Genomic DNA, 15,200 nt, shown 5'->3' on the forward strand with positions numbered 1-15,200 from the left:
CACAAGTGGCAGAATTCATCTTAATTGGCTTCCAACTACCTAGGCCCATGGAATTCTTCCTTTTTTCATTGCTTCTGGTTGTGTTCTTCTTCACCTTATCTGGAAACCTCACGATTATCACTCTGGTTTGCATGGACCAACGCTTGCAAAGCCCCATGTATTTCTTCCTTTGCAACCTCTCCGTTTTGGAGATATTTTTTGTTCTGACAATCACACCAAAGATGATGATGGATCTAGTTTCTCGGAACAAATCTATCTCTTTCTTGGGCTGCATCAGTCAGTGCTATTCTTATTTCTTCCTTGGTACCTGTGAAATCATCCTGATTGCCGTAATGGCCTTTGATCGCTACATTGCTATCTGTCATCCGTTGCGCTACACGATCATCATGAATGGACGGGTCTGTGTGAATTTGATATTGGTGTGCTGGGTTGGTGCTTTCATGAATAATTTTGGCCCCATTGTACTCCTGAGCCAGCTATCCTTCTGCAGCTCTAACATTATAGATCATTTCTTCTGTGACTATGCTCCACTGATAAAGCTTTCTTGCAATGATGTAGATACTCTCCTCACTCTGGAATCTACCCTCTCTCCTCTGGTGTTACTCAGCTCTTTGTGTGTAACTGTCATCTCTTACCTCTACATAATTGTGACTGTCTTGAGCATGCAGATCAGTGGCAGCCTTGGGAAGACTTTTGCAACCTGTGCTTCTCATCTAACAGTCGCTTCCATCTTCTACGGCAGTGCCATCTTCATGTACTCTTTGCCCAGCACGAGTCATTCTCAGGATGCTCAGAAAGCTGTAGCAGTTCTAACTGCTGTGGTCACCCCACTACTGAACCCTTTTATTTACACTTTGAGGAATGAGAAGGTCAAGGATGCTTTCCGAGACTGTTTGCAAAGGCACAAATGTATTTTGTGAGAAGAAACCATTGGAAACATTTAACCAACCTTGGCTGATCTCAAACAAATCATCATAGAGTTGGAGTTTGTTGCTACATGGATAAGAGAACTATCATCTACTGCTGTAGTCTAGATTGGGATCTCAAAAATACATTCCAGATGAGCCCAATTAAAAAAGGACTTCTGTGCTGCTACTAGGAGAACAGCATGCACATGGCCACAGTTACATCAGAGTTAAATTTTGTGAAAGGCAGTTTTTATGTTATGTTGGATTGTTCAGGACTTGGAAACAATCTGTGTACATTTTTATGCTTTGAAATCATTGCATTTCTATTTCTAGTTGTAATCCTGATCTTGAATGAAGTCTAGCACTGAAATTCTCCTCTGTTGGGACTAGAATTCTTGTTTGGCTGTTCCTCAGATCTCAGCATTCTTGTTTGATCTTTCACTCTTCTTGGCTTTTAATTTCTAAGTTGCTATTAGAGGAATGTAACTGGTGATGTAGTTTCAAATATATGTGTAAGTATGCAACGAACAGAACTATTTTCATCGAAATAATGTGAAACTGTCACACCATCCTTTTGAAAATAAATCATTTTGGGTTGCAGTATCAATATTATTTAAAGGGAAAAAAACAGCTGACATAAATTGATTTGTTTCCTAATTATAATTTAAGTCTTATATGAGAAATATTTGCAAATTGGGAACAGAGCAGAAATAATATAAACAAATAATGATCTATACTGTATTTAGAGGTATGCAACTGTGGAAGCTGGGAGGAAATAAGTAAGGTGTTGTGTCTGGATACAGATCAATGACTTTTGACTCATCATAGCAGGCTTCTAATGGAGAAAAGGTGATATATTTTCTACATATGTTGTGACATTCCCGATGGATTATATACTACCCATGATTCAACAGATTGCTTCTTTTCATTATTTCTCCAATCATGTCCCTCCTCCCTTAAACAGGAATGTCCCAATGCTTTGTGTGACAGCTATTCCACCACTATTTCCTAGCTTTGTAAGAAAAGGACCGATCAGCCTCATAGTCAGATGAACAGAATAGGAATAGGAATAGGAATAGGAATAGGAATAGGAATAGGAATAGGAATAGGAATAGGAATAGGAATAGGAATAGGAATAGGAATAGGAATAGGGTAGGGTAGGGTAGGGTAGGGTAGGGTAGGGTAGGGTAGGGTAGACTAGAACAGAACAGAACAGAACAGAACAGAACAGAACAGAACAGAACAGAACAGAACAGAACAGAATAGAATAGAATAGAATAGAATAGAATAGAATAGAATAGAATAGAATAGAATAGAATAGAATAGCTTTGCTGGCCAAGTTTTATTGGACACACAAGGAATTTGTCTCTGGTACATAAACTCTCAATGTACATACAAATAATAAAGTAATCTAATCATAAGACACCCTTAAGAGAATGTAATAGAAAAGATAAGCTCTATCCTTAGACATAAGACAGTAAAACATAAGACAGTATTGTGGAATTATGTGTTTCAGCCAAAACACCTAATTCCCACAATAACTCCCCCACAGAAAGAAGTGGGAGGGTGAGATTGGAATCATGAGTGGTCAAGAGGTCTAGCTGCATTCAACTAGAAAATTAATTTGGTATGTTTTTTTTTTTAATTCAGCCTAATTATTTATTTAAAACTTTTACATAGCCACCCATTTTATAACCAACTTTCAATCCAATCCAATCCAATCCAACCTAACCCAATACCATTTTAATCCAATCTCATCCCATCCTGACTTTGCTAACACCTTTTTGCACTGTGTGCTTCAAAAAGTAACAAAGCCTGTATCATAGTTACATATCACAGAGGTTGGGTTCACAGAGGTTAAGTCAAAAGCAAACCACAACAAACCTTGGTATGTTGCATGACAGAGAACAAAACAAAGCACAAAGTCTGAGGAACATGAGCACAATGATTTTCTCTGTCTTTGGGTTGGACATCAATAAAGGAAGCAGATACAGAATACTTGAGGGGTCCTTGGTGCTCTCTGATCTTGTTCTTTTTCTTGCAGACATTTCATTACCCAAACTAGGTTACCTCCTCAGTTACCTAGTAATACCTGGGGTATTGTTTACTTGTTTATTGGTCTGATGTTAACATTGGAGTTAATCTATGCTGATCTGGGTGCTGGCTGCTGGTGGAGAGGTGCTTGTTAATGTCTTTTCAATAGACATATAGACGTTAACAACATCTATAGCAGACATGTCAAACACAAGGCCCGGGGGCCAGCTCCGGCCCGCGAAGTGGTTTCATGCGGCCCGTGAAGCCATCCTGGAAACAGTGAGGGAACAGCCCCCACTGCCTTGGCCCTGGCCCAGAGACCCTCCTTATGCCAGAGACCCTCAGATCTGTCCCACTCCTGCCCAGGCCCCCATAGGCACTGTTAAGGAATTTGTTGTGCAGAGGTCTCCTTGTTCTACCAAAGAGTTGCACAGACAAGGAATGGTACTGAGAGCAGTAAAGTCACACAAGAATACACTGAGTTATAAAAACAAAAAGTAGTTTACTTTTGAGGTGGTGTAAGAACAAAAATGCACAGTCAAAAAATAAACAGTCCAAGATCATACACAATAGCAACAGTCCAGAGAGTAATCCAAATACAAAGTCTTCTTACCGATCCAGAGGTCAATACACAGTTTAGGTTACAACAGTAGTAAACTAACAGCAGAGCAAAAACAGCAATAGTAGAGATCAGTGAATTCAGAGAGAGAGAGAAGCTACGTTCCTAGCTTCCTCTTATGGCCATGAGAACACTTACACACCCATTGGCCAATTAACAACTTAAAGACATAGCATTATGGTTAATATATTTTCAACCCAACATTGTAGGCTAACACCATATGCCTAACAGGCACCCTTGATGGGAACCATGTAGAGCTGGCCACGCCCACCCAGTAGGCCATACGCACTCTAGCCACGCCCCCCCAGTAGGCCACGCCTACCCTGGTCATACCCACCCGGCCCCCTGAGGGCAACCGCAATGCTGATGTGGCCCTCAATGAAATTGAGTTTGACACCCCTGATCTATAGAGTATGCAAAAGGGACTATCACCCAGCCCAAAATGGAGCAAAAAGACCCAAACACTTCTCCATCAGCAATCAGCACCCAGAAAAACATAGATCAGGCATGTCAAACTCGCAACGTCATGTGACGTCGTGCGACGTAGCACAACTTTTTCCCCATTGCCAGCAGTGGGGTGGGTGCGGTTTCAGGATGACGCCTCCAGCCTGTGGGCCAGCAGTTTGACATGCCTGGCATAGATTAACTCCAAGGTTAGAATCAGACCAACGATCAAGTAAACAATAGCCCAATCAAGAAACTGCCAATGAAGCCAATAGCCAACAGCCCAATCAAAGAATCTCTGAGACCATCCCCACCAACACAGACAGGCAAGCCACTAGCAATAGCAATACCAATTAGACTTATATACCGCTTCACAGTGCTTTACAGCATTCTCTAAGCCAGACATGTCAAACTAGCGACATCACGTGATGTCGCGCGACGTATCGGAACTTTTTCCCTTTGCCGGCAATGGGATGGGCGCGGTTTCTCCGTGACGCTCTGGCCCGCGGGCCGGCAGTTTGACACCCCTGCTCTAAGCAGTTTACAGAGTCAGAATATTGCCCCCAACAAACTGGGTCCTCATTTTACCAACCTTGGAAGGATCGAAGACTGAGTTTACCTTGAGCTGGTGAGACTCGAACTGCCAAATTGCTGGCAGCTGGCAGTCAGCAGAAGTAGCTGCAGTACTGCATTATAACCACTGTGCCACCTCGGTTCTATAATATAGGGTAGAACAGGGGTCTTCAAACATGGCCCTTTTATGACTTGTGGACTTCAACTCCCAGAATTCCTCAGCCAGGCATGCTGGCTGAGGAATTCTGGGAGTTGAATTCCACAAGACATAAAAGGGCCATGTTTGAAGACCCCCTGGAGTAGAATATACACTAGAACAGGGGTCCTCAACCATGGCAACTTTAAGACTTGTGGACTTCAACTCCCAGAATTCCCCAGAAGAAAAGCTACACTAGAATATAAACTGACAGCAAACCCCACTCTTTACTAGCACTGATGATGTTACCTAGTTTGGGTAATGAAATGTCTCCAACAAAACAAGCAAGCTCAGAGAGCACCAAGGATCCCTCATGTCAACCCTGAGCTACAAATATTCTCCTTCATTAGTAACAGAATAATGATACAGATTCCCTGCAATGCATTTTTTTTTTTGCTCCTGAGGGATCTTCACGAGCAAGATTTGAATCCCTCTTATACCACATGCTTCAGAACAGTAACTAGTTCCAATGCCTATGAGAGGTTGCTTCTGTGTTCGTTGCCATGACATGTTATTGAAGACAAAGACAGAAACATTGCAGGGGAGGTACATCTGTGAGCCAAGAAGACAAGGCATCTTCTCAAAAGCCCTGAGAATGGAGAATGTTATGCTTCCCAAACACTGAATCAAGGGGTAATATTTTAATAGATGTTTTTGCTTTGCCTCTGATTTGTAGGCATAATGAAACACAGTTTAAACCATCTACAAAATGGCTTCTAGCAGCAGACATTAAAATGAGACAATAGCATAACATCATAAAAATGATATGAATACTTGTATATGTAGATTGCAAGGGGTGAAAATGCTAGGCATCGCAAAAATAAAGGAATAAAATTTGATAGTTCCTTTTTTTTCCAATGCTTTTTTTCAGTACTGGAGTACCACAACTTCTGGAGGCAAGTTGTTCCACTGATTAGTTTTTTTCACTGCCAAGAAATTTCTCCTTAGTTCTAAGTTACTTCTCTCTTTCTTCAGTTTGCATCCATTGTTGTCTTGCCTTCTGGTGCTTTGGAGAATAGTTTGACCCCACACACACACACTTGTTTGTGGCAGCCCCTTAAATATTGGAACACTGCTATCATGTCATCCCTAGCCCTTCTTTTCATTAGACTAGATGTACCCAGTTACGACAGGTATTTTAACCTTCAGCCCCCAGTTCATCTTATCTGTTCACATTGATTCTGTTAACGTTCATCTGTTCCCACTGATTTTAGGTAAAAATACTGAAAGAGAATTTGAACCCATCTCAGGAGAACAGTCTGGAGAACATTGAGCAAAGGTGAGATAACCAAAATGTCATCATCCAGAAACAGATCTTTGCATGTCCACAAGGATAAATTGTTTTTGACAGGTTGAAACATGGAGGGATCCCTTGTAGCTCCAACTTGGATTAACCACACTCAGAAGTAGACTACAGTGAAGAATTGCCCTATTTTGGAATAACATATTAGAAGAATCATGGTCTGATTCAAAGCATCAGGTTTTAACCTCTTTGATTTTTAATGCAAAGAATGGAAACTGATAAGCTGATGCCCATTTGAAACATGCAGTCAAAAGAAGAATGGGGATCTGGAAATTAATCTCTTCACTCTGTTTTTAGGAACGAACTAATGGCAAATAGGACCACAATAAAGGAATTCATACTGTTGGGGCTGACTGACAACCTTCCACTTAAAGGTATCCTTTTTCTCCTCCTGTTTGTGATTTATCTTTTGGCATTAATAGGAAACATGCTGATTGTTATTATCACACTGGTGAATGTTCAACTCTGTAGCCCAATGTATTTCTTCCTCCGACATTTGGCATGGATAGATATTGGGTTTATGAGTACTGTAATTCCTAAAGCACTGGTCAATATAGCTACTGGTACTAAGAGCATCTCTTTAGCTGGTTGCTTCATACAGTTATTTCTTTATTTGGTTCTTGGCACCACTGGGTTCTTCCTACTGACCATCATGTCTGTTGATCGCTACATAGCCATCTGTAACTCTCTTCACTACCCAACCATCATGAATGAACAAATCTGCTCATTATTGGTACTTTGTTGCTGGATTGTGGGTTTCTCACTAATTCTAGTTCCATCCATTCTTTTCTTTCAAATACCATTTTGTGGTCCCAACAACATCATCAATCACTTCTTTTGTGACAATGGACCATTAATCAAACTCTCGTGTGTTGACACCAGCTTCCTAGAAATGACTTATTTTGCACTTGCCATATTCTCTCTGCTTGGGACCTTAAGTGTCAACATTGTGTCTTATGTCAAAATCATTTCCACCATTCTGCGTATTCCATCAGCTACTGGGAGGAAGAAGACCTTCTCCACTTTTGCTTCTCACATGATCGTGGTCACTATCACTTACAGCAGTTGTATTTTCATGTATATCAAGCCAAAAGGCACCATCGGGTTAGACTACAACAAAGTAGTGGCTCTTCTGAATACTGTTATCACTCCATTTCTCACCCCAATCATGTACTCTTTGAGGAACAGTCAAGTGCAGGATGCTTTGAAGGCTGAACTGAGACAAAGGATTGGCTTTGCAAAAAAATTGAGATGATTTACTATTCCTAAGGGTCTGAAGTAGATGTTCAGATTTAATATCTTGGAATGGATTGTACTGCCTTCAAATGTAATAATCAATACAAGGGGATTTGAGAAAGCATAGATGATGGGGTAATCAAGAATGGAAACATCTGATTGACATCAAAGACCGAATCCCTGAAAAAAAATTGCTTTACTAGTGAAGAACAATGGAAAAAGACATGTGCCCATCTCTCCTGGTTGTCCATTTACAAAACACATCTGGTTGCACATTATGTGACCTAAAACAGGGCTTTTCAACCAGTGGCACGGGTACCACCTGTAGTACATTGGCACCTGGCAGGTGGTACGCAGCCATCCTAGAAAAGTGATAGCGAGGGAGGGGAATAAGCTGGAATGTTGCAGCATCTCCAGGGTCTTGTGATTTACATTCAGATGCTTGGCAACGGATTCCTATTTATGATGGTCACAGTGTCCCAGTGACCAAAACCTGCTGCAACCACCCAGCAGACAACGGGAATAAAAACCAAACACCCCACCCCACCCCCACTGCCAATCCTCAACAGAAATGCTCACAAGAATGAAAACCTTGGACAGGAGGAAGAGCGCCAATGGGTGGGCAGGCAGGTGTCTTGCTTGGCTGTGGCTTGGGGGGGGGCACTTTTTTCAGTGCCATTGTAACTTTGAACAGTCACTGAGCGAACTGTTGTAAGTCAAGGACTACCAGTACCTCGTCACATTTTTTCCTTTTGGGGGGGGGGTCATCAAGTTTTTGACAACTTGCTAGGCGACTGGTGGTACTCGGATGCTGCCATATCCTAAAAGTGGTACAATGGGTGAAAAGGTTGAAAAGCCCTGACCTAAGAGACATGGGAGCTTCACCTAATGCATCCTCAAAGCTCTTACCATCTTCAGAAGCAGAACATACAGCCACCATCTCCTGATTGTTTCTCAGGTTCAGGTATGTTTTATTAGTTGGCACTGTGTGGATCATATGCAATACAATACAATAAGATATTTGGTTTTGATTTACTTATGGAGTCAATAATGGCAAATGTAGCTGTTTTTCTTGATGTTTGTCACAGGGTAGAATAACTGAACTGGGGAATGGAGCTCAATGATTGTACAATATCAGCAGGCAATGCTCCCATTGGTAAAGCTGAATGTAACAGAAAATGCATAGTGAAGGCATGAAACATGAGATCTAGAGCTAGAGAATGTTGCCAATATAGAAGGTAATGTTTGTAAGGTGCCCATCGTCACCCTAATGTGAGCTGGGCAGCAAATTTGGTTTAATAAATAAAATGAATAAAACAAGTTTCTAATTAAGAGGTTTTGTTGGTTAATTCAAGCCAAACCACAGCATTATGGACTTTTTAAATTATAGCATCTTGTTTCTCAAGACCTGTCAAGAATTCATGCAAAGTTGCTTTGGGATATTGGACAAAGATGGTAGACAAGACCTCCCTTCCTTTATCTTGCTCACTATGACTCATAGTTCTCATTTATAAACATTTTTGGTATCCAAATATCTAGCAAAGATTGAAAGCAGAGGGAAGTTGTTGAATGACTCAAGCATGCAAGCAAAACTACAGTTAAATAAAAGAAGTATGAGTCCAGATCAGAAATGGACATTGATGTCCGAGTCTGATCATGTTCTGTGATGCTCTGGAATCCTCCCTCAAATACTTTCTGTCTGAATCCACTGTCCCACTGGGAGGCTCAGTTTTATTACCACTGGCCAATGGAATTAGACACAGCCAAGTCCATTTGATTCCCACCATTTTCAATGAGTTTTGTAAATGTGTGCTTGACATACTCAAAATTGATTGAGAGAGAACTGATTTGTATTATTAGATCTGAATTGAATGGCTAATCAAATAAACCCTCAACTGAAGTGGACAGATTTGTACACCCCTTGGAACATGCACACAATGGTCTCTGCCTTTGGGTTTGATATCAACAGTAGAAGGAGATACAGAATACTTGATACAGATTCCTTGCAAAGCATTTCTTTGCAGTGAGATGTCCCTGAGGGATCTTCACAAGTCAGTCTTGAATTCTTCTTATACTACTTGCTTCAGAGCTGTAACTAGCTCTATTGAGTATAAGAGGTTGTTTCTGTGTTCATTGTTATGGAAAGATGTTAAAGATGAAGGCTGAGATATTGCAGAAGGGGTACATCCATGAGTGAAGAAGACAAGGCTTCTTTTCAAAAGCCCTACAAATGGAGAATGCTATGCTTCCCAAACATTGAATTAAGGGGTAATATCTTAATAGATGCTTTTGCTTTGATTTGTAGGTATAGTTAAACATAGATTAACCAACTAGAAAATGGCTTTTATGTAGATTGCAGGGAGTGAAAAATAGTTTGCATCCTAAAAATAACTTAGGAAGCAAAATTGATAGCTAGCTGCTTCAAAACAGTAACTAGCTCTATTGTTTATGAGAGGTTGCTTCTGTCTTCATTGCCATGAAAAGGTATAGAAGGAGGAAGCAAAACTGCATAGGGGTTACATACTGTATGTGAGCCAAGAAGATAAGACATGTCCTCAAAGTACTAAGAATGGAAAATGCCATGTTTCTCAACAAACTGAATTAAAGGGTAATATTTTAACAGATATTTTTGCTTTGCCTCTGATTTGAAAGCAAAACAGACATAGTTTACCAATCTAGAGAAGTAAATGCTATTTTCTATATTATTAAACTGTGTCGATTTGTAACCATATTAAAAATACCTTGATAATCTAGAATATTGATTTGATCGGCATGATTCAGATGATAAATATCACAAGGATCTTGAAAAAAAATGTGAATATTTTAGTGTATGTAGTTTGCAAGGGTTGAGTGTTTTTGCATTTTTTTAATGTTTCTAAATCTCAAGAGTGGTGAGCTAAAATATTACTTTGTAAAACTAAGAAATGGATTTCTGACTTCCAAAGCAGAATATTAAGTTAGTTAATTTCTGGTTTGTAATGCTTGGACTGTTTTGGAAGCAAATGTAAATTATATCTAGGTCCAATATTCACACGGGAATATGCTAGATAACTAGTGAAACCTACTGCACACAACTTTATTGTTCTTAAATTAAGCTACAATTGGTGAAAGTTTCATATTATGCTATTCATAAACTCTGGTTTGCAAACTATAAATGCCTACTTCATGCTACATCAGACATGTCAAACACAAGGCCCGGGGGCCAGATCCGGCCCGCGAAGTGGTTTCATGCGGCCCGTAAAGCCATCCTGGAAACAGTGAGGGAACGGCCCCCACTGCCTTGGCCCTGGCCCAGAGACCCTCCTTTTGCCACAGACCCTCAGATCTGTCCCACTCCTGCCCAGGCCCCCATAGGCACCCTTGATGCGAACGATGTAGAGCTGGCCACGCCCATCCAGTAGGCCATACGCACTCTAGCCACGCCCACCCAGTAGGCCACGCCCACCCAGGTCACACCCACCTGGCCCCTTGAGGGCAACCACAAGGCTGATGCGGCCCTCAATGAAATTGAGTTTGACACCCCTGTGCTCCATATACACCACACAATGACTAGGCACAATGCCACTTGTTATTTCTAGCTTAATGAAAAGAAGAATTAGGGGTGATATGATAGCAGTCTTCCAATATCTCAGGGGCTGCCACAAAGAAGAGGGGGTCAAGCTATTCTCCAAAGCAGCTGAAGGCAGGAGGAGAAGCAACGGATGGAAACTAATCAAGGAGAGAAGCAACCTAGAACTAAGGAGAAATTTCTTAGTGGAACAGCTTGCCTCCAAAAGTTGTGGGTGGTCCAAAACTGCAGGTTTTTAAGAAGAGATTGGACAATCATTTGCCTGAAAAGGTAGTGTATAGGGTTTTCTGTTTGAACAGGGAGATGGTCCCTCCCAAGTCTGTTATTCTGTTATTTAGAATGATCATTATTTATTTATTTTCTTATGAAACATTTTTGCTAGGTTTCTTTAATGAACTTACATTCTGGAGGGGAAAAGATCAGAATTATATTCTTATTTATTTCCAGGGACAATTCAGGAATGGAGATTTTGATCACAAAACGTTGAGGAAGTTTGAATGTTTAGCTTGTCTCTTTTATTCCACACTATATTGCAAGGAAAAAAAAATATGAAAGTCCAGGTTTAGAAATTGGGCAGTGGTGGGATTCAAATATGTGAACAACCAGTTCTCTGTATGGATGCCACTTTCAGAAGTATATTGTGGGCTTGGGCAACAAAAAAATTAGCTAACGGTTCTGCCAAACTGGTGCGAACCGGCTGAATCCCACCACTGAAACTGGGGCAGGATTGTTGTCTTCTTGGTGTCTTTTTCACAACTTCCCCAATTATAATTAAGTTTGGCTTCCTGGATTGTGCCACAAAGGGTCGTGTGGTTGAAACCTTGTTGAGTTGACCCAATTCTGCAAGGAAAGACTATCTACAGAAGCAACTAGTACAGAGATACTCTCTGAAACAAAATTTTCTTCTGAATTACACTGTTCCTCCTGTCCCACAGCACTTATAAAAGGTAAAGGTATAGGTTCCCCCGCACATGCGTGCTAGTCGTTTCCGACTCTAGGGGCCGGTGCTCATCTCCGTTTCAAAGCCGAAGAGCCAGCGCTTGTCCGAGGACGTCTCCGTGGTCATGTGGCCGGCATAACTAGACGCCAAAGGCGCACGGAACGCTGTTACCTTCCCACCGAAGTGGTCCCTATTTTTCTACTTGCATTTTTACGTGCTTTCGAACTGCTAGGTTGGCAGAAGCTGGGACGAGTAACAGGCGCTCACTCTGTTACACGGCACTTGGGATTCAACCCACCAAACTGCTGACCTTCTGATCGACAAGCTCAGCGTCCTAACCCACTGAGCCACAGCGTCCCTCTTACAGCACTTGTAGGTCTTAAGAAATAAATGAGAATTAAATCCATTTCTTCCCAGGACAGTTTGCCTTCATGTTGTCTACTTGGAAGCACCTGAAACCAATGCTGGCCAAAAGAGAAGTGACAACTATTGTCAGTGTATTTAGAAAACTTTTATGAAAGAAAAAAAAGATTGTTCTCCTTCCCATCCATTCAAAAGGTGATCCCTGTAAGTGTTTGCATTTTTTAAGCAAGATAGGGTAGCGACTCCCCCAGCTGCTTTCCCAGTTATCTCTCCAGATGTCAGCTGGGAGGAAGATGAATCATTTCCAGGCACATATGGAGGGGAGTTGGTTAATGGTTCCAAGCAGCCATCTGAGAGGGAGATGGTTCAAACACAGCTGCAGCAGGACAGCCCTGAGGCTTCAAGACGAAAGAGATGGTGTTAGACTTCCGGAGAAAAAAGGAGGAACCTGCCCCACTTTACATCGGGGAGGACTGTGTGGAGAGAGTTTCCTCCTTTAAATTTCTGGAAGTCTACCTCTGTGAAGATCTGACCTGGAAAGTTAAAACAACCCAGGTGGCTAGAAAGGCCCAACAGAGGCTTCACTTTCTTAGGGTCTTGCGGAAGAACAAAGTAGAATGGCTAATGACCCTCTTTTATTTATTTATTTATTTATTTATTTATTTGTTTTTATAAACCGCCCTTCTCCCGAGGGACTCGGGGCGGTGTACAGAATAAGGTAGGTATACAGATTGAACAATAGTGAAAAAAACAATAGTAAAAACAAACTGGGGCCCCAAGTAGAGCTGTCAGGCCAGGCCGGACTGCTGGAACAGGTAAGTTTTTAAGTCGCGCCGGAAGGTGCGGAGGTCGGGGGCCATCCGGATTTCAGTTGGCAAGCTGTTCCAGAGGGCTGGCGCACCCACTGAGAATGCCCTCCCCCTGGGGGCCACCAGCCGACATTCCTTGAGCGGAGGCCCTCTCTGTGGGAGCGGACAGGACGGTGGGGTGCTGACATTGGCAGAAGGTGCTCCCGTAGGTAGTCCGGACCCATGCCATGTAGGGCTTTGTATGTCATTGTTAGCACCTTGAACTTCACACGGAAGGCAACTGGAAGCCAGTGCAGCGCACGGAGGAGAGGTGTGATATGGGAGTATCGGGAGGCTCCCAAGAGTGTCCGTGCCGCTGCACTTTGCACCAGTTGAAGCTTCCGAGTGGATCTCAAGGGCAGCCCCTTGAGCCCCTTTTACTGGTCTATGATAGAGAGAGTCCTCTCAAATGGTATTGTGGTTTGGTATGCTGGTCTGACAGCTGCGGACAGGAAAGTATTACAGAGGTAGTGAGCACAGCACAAGACATTGTGGGCTGTCCCGACACCACTGGATGACATCGCCAGGGCTCGTTGCCTTGGAAGAGTGAGGAAAATTCTCAGGGATGACTCACACCCTGGACGGTATATCTTTACTTTCCTACCATCAGGTAGGAGATAGAGTAGTATAGCCAGCCATACCAACAGGCTGAAAAACAGCTTTTATCCATGGGCTGTTAGGCTTTTGAATGGGATATAATCTCTGTGAACCTATGCAGAATTGACTTGGGAGGCTGGTGTGTGGTGTAGTTGGTTCACATGGTGTGGTAGGATGGAGGGTTTGTTGTCACTGTGTGTTTGGGGGAGGGAGCACGGGGAGAGGCTCAGCTAATCTCAATGTACACATAGTTGTACTTTGACAATAAAGTTTTATTATTATTAAGTGGGGAAAGCATGTAGCTGCAGCCGGTCAGTGATGTGGAAGAGGAACTGCCTGCTGCACCTGATCCAAGAACACATAGCACAGAGAATAGGCAGGAGCAGAGAAGGCCAGCCAGATTACTTGCAAGGAGAAAGCCTCACCCTTCTTGATTGGCTGCACCAGAAGCTGGTCATTTAGTACAGCAGACAGATGGAGGTGATGCTGGGAACAACGTGTTCATTTCTTAGCTGTGTGTTTTCCAGTCATTGCAATTCTTGCAGGGGAACATATATATATATATATATATGTTAAATGTTTGTTAAGCATTCAGAATACACTTGCTTTGTCCAGACACGGGACAAATCTTATTTCCTGTGGCCTAGGGGTTAAAACAACTGCTTGAGACTCAGTCGGCCCAGGTTCGAATCTCATAAGGGTATGGCTGACTGATGAGAACAAATAAATTTGAAATGATAATATTGGTCTCCCTTTACTCTTTGTTAGCAAGCCAAAAAAATTTACACAAATATGAGCTGCCACTGCTGTGGCTACTGCCTGTAGATGGCCTTGGGCTCGGCTGAAACAGGAAATAAGATTTGTCCTGTGTCTGGGACTAAGCAAGTGTATTCTGAATGCTTAACAAACATTTAACACATATCTTCCTTGCTTCTCAGCTAACAGAGAGAGAGAGAGAGAGAGCCTGTGGCCTAGGGGTTAAAACAACAGCTTAAGACGCAGTTGGCCCAGGTTCGAATCTCAGAAGGGTATGGCTGACTGATGAGAACAAATAAGTTTGAAATGATCATATCGGTCTCCCTTTATTATTAGTTAGCAAGCCAAAAAAAATATATAGTTACAAATTTATTAACACAATTAAAGCTGATGCCCAGGCGTGATGAAAATTCCCCAGAGTGGATTCATGAGAAGTGTTGATTTTTCATCATTTCTGAACCAAGTTGGAAGAATGGCAAGGGATGATTGGGGTGAGGGGGAGATAAACACTTTTCACAGTTTTATTTCTATTTCTCTCTCTCTTGTTAATATTCTGCCTTTACACTGTATGTTTATTTCCTTCTTGGAGGTGATGCTCAAAGCCTTCTATGGTTCACTGCAATTAGCAATTTATTTTCTGAATTAAAAGTTGGTCTTTCTGCTCTCCCAGCAGTCCTTGTTATTCCTTTTTCAAATGCAATAAAAAATGTGCCTCAAGATCAAACCAAATGCCAGACCAAGTGGGAAAACAAGAAGGGTCATAGTCTTGTCAGAAATAAAAAGATTTCATGGACATTTACTAATTTACTGAATAC

At 42.0% G+C, this 15,200-nt stretch overlaps 2 protein-coding genes across 2 annotated transcripts; both read left to right on the forward strand.

Annotated features, from left to right (window-relative positions):
• Nucleotides 1–332: 332 nt before the first annotated feature.
• On the forward strand, nt 333–920 carry LOC310649050 (olfactory receptor 6M1-like; the record flags this gene model as incomplete). Its single annotated transcript, XM_083377306.1, has 1 exon — nt 333–920. One exon carries the CDS (start codon nt 333–335, stop codon nt 918–920), a length of 588 nt encoding a protein of 195 aa, XP_083233432.1.
• A 5,464-nt stretch (nt 921–6,384) lies between these two features.
• Nucleotides 6,385–7,332, forward strand: LOC310649051 (olfactory receptor 6E1-like; the record flags this gene model as incomplete). Its single annotated transcript, XM_083377307.1, has 1 exon — nt 6,385–7,332. One exon carries the CDS (start codon nt 6,385–6,387, stop codon nt 7,330–7,332), a length of 948 nt encoding a protein of 315 aa, XP_083233433.1.
• Between the last annotated feature and the right edge of the window lie 7,868 nt (nt 7,333–15,200).

The sequence above is a fragment of the Vipera ursinii genome (genome assembly GCF_947247035.1).
Source record: "Vipera ursinii genome assembly, chromosome: Z".
Taxonomy (NCBI): Eukaryota; Metazoa; Chordata; class Lepidosauria; order Squamata; family Viperidae; genus Vipera; species Vipera ursinii.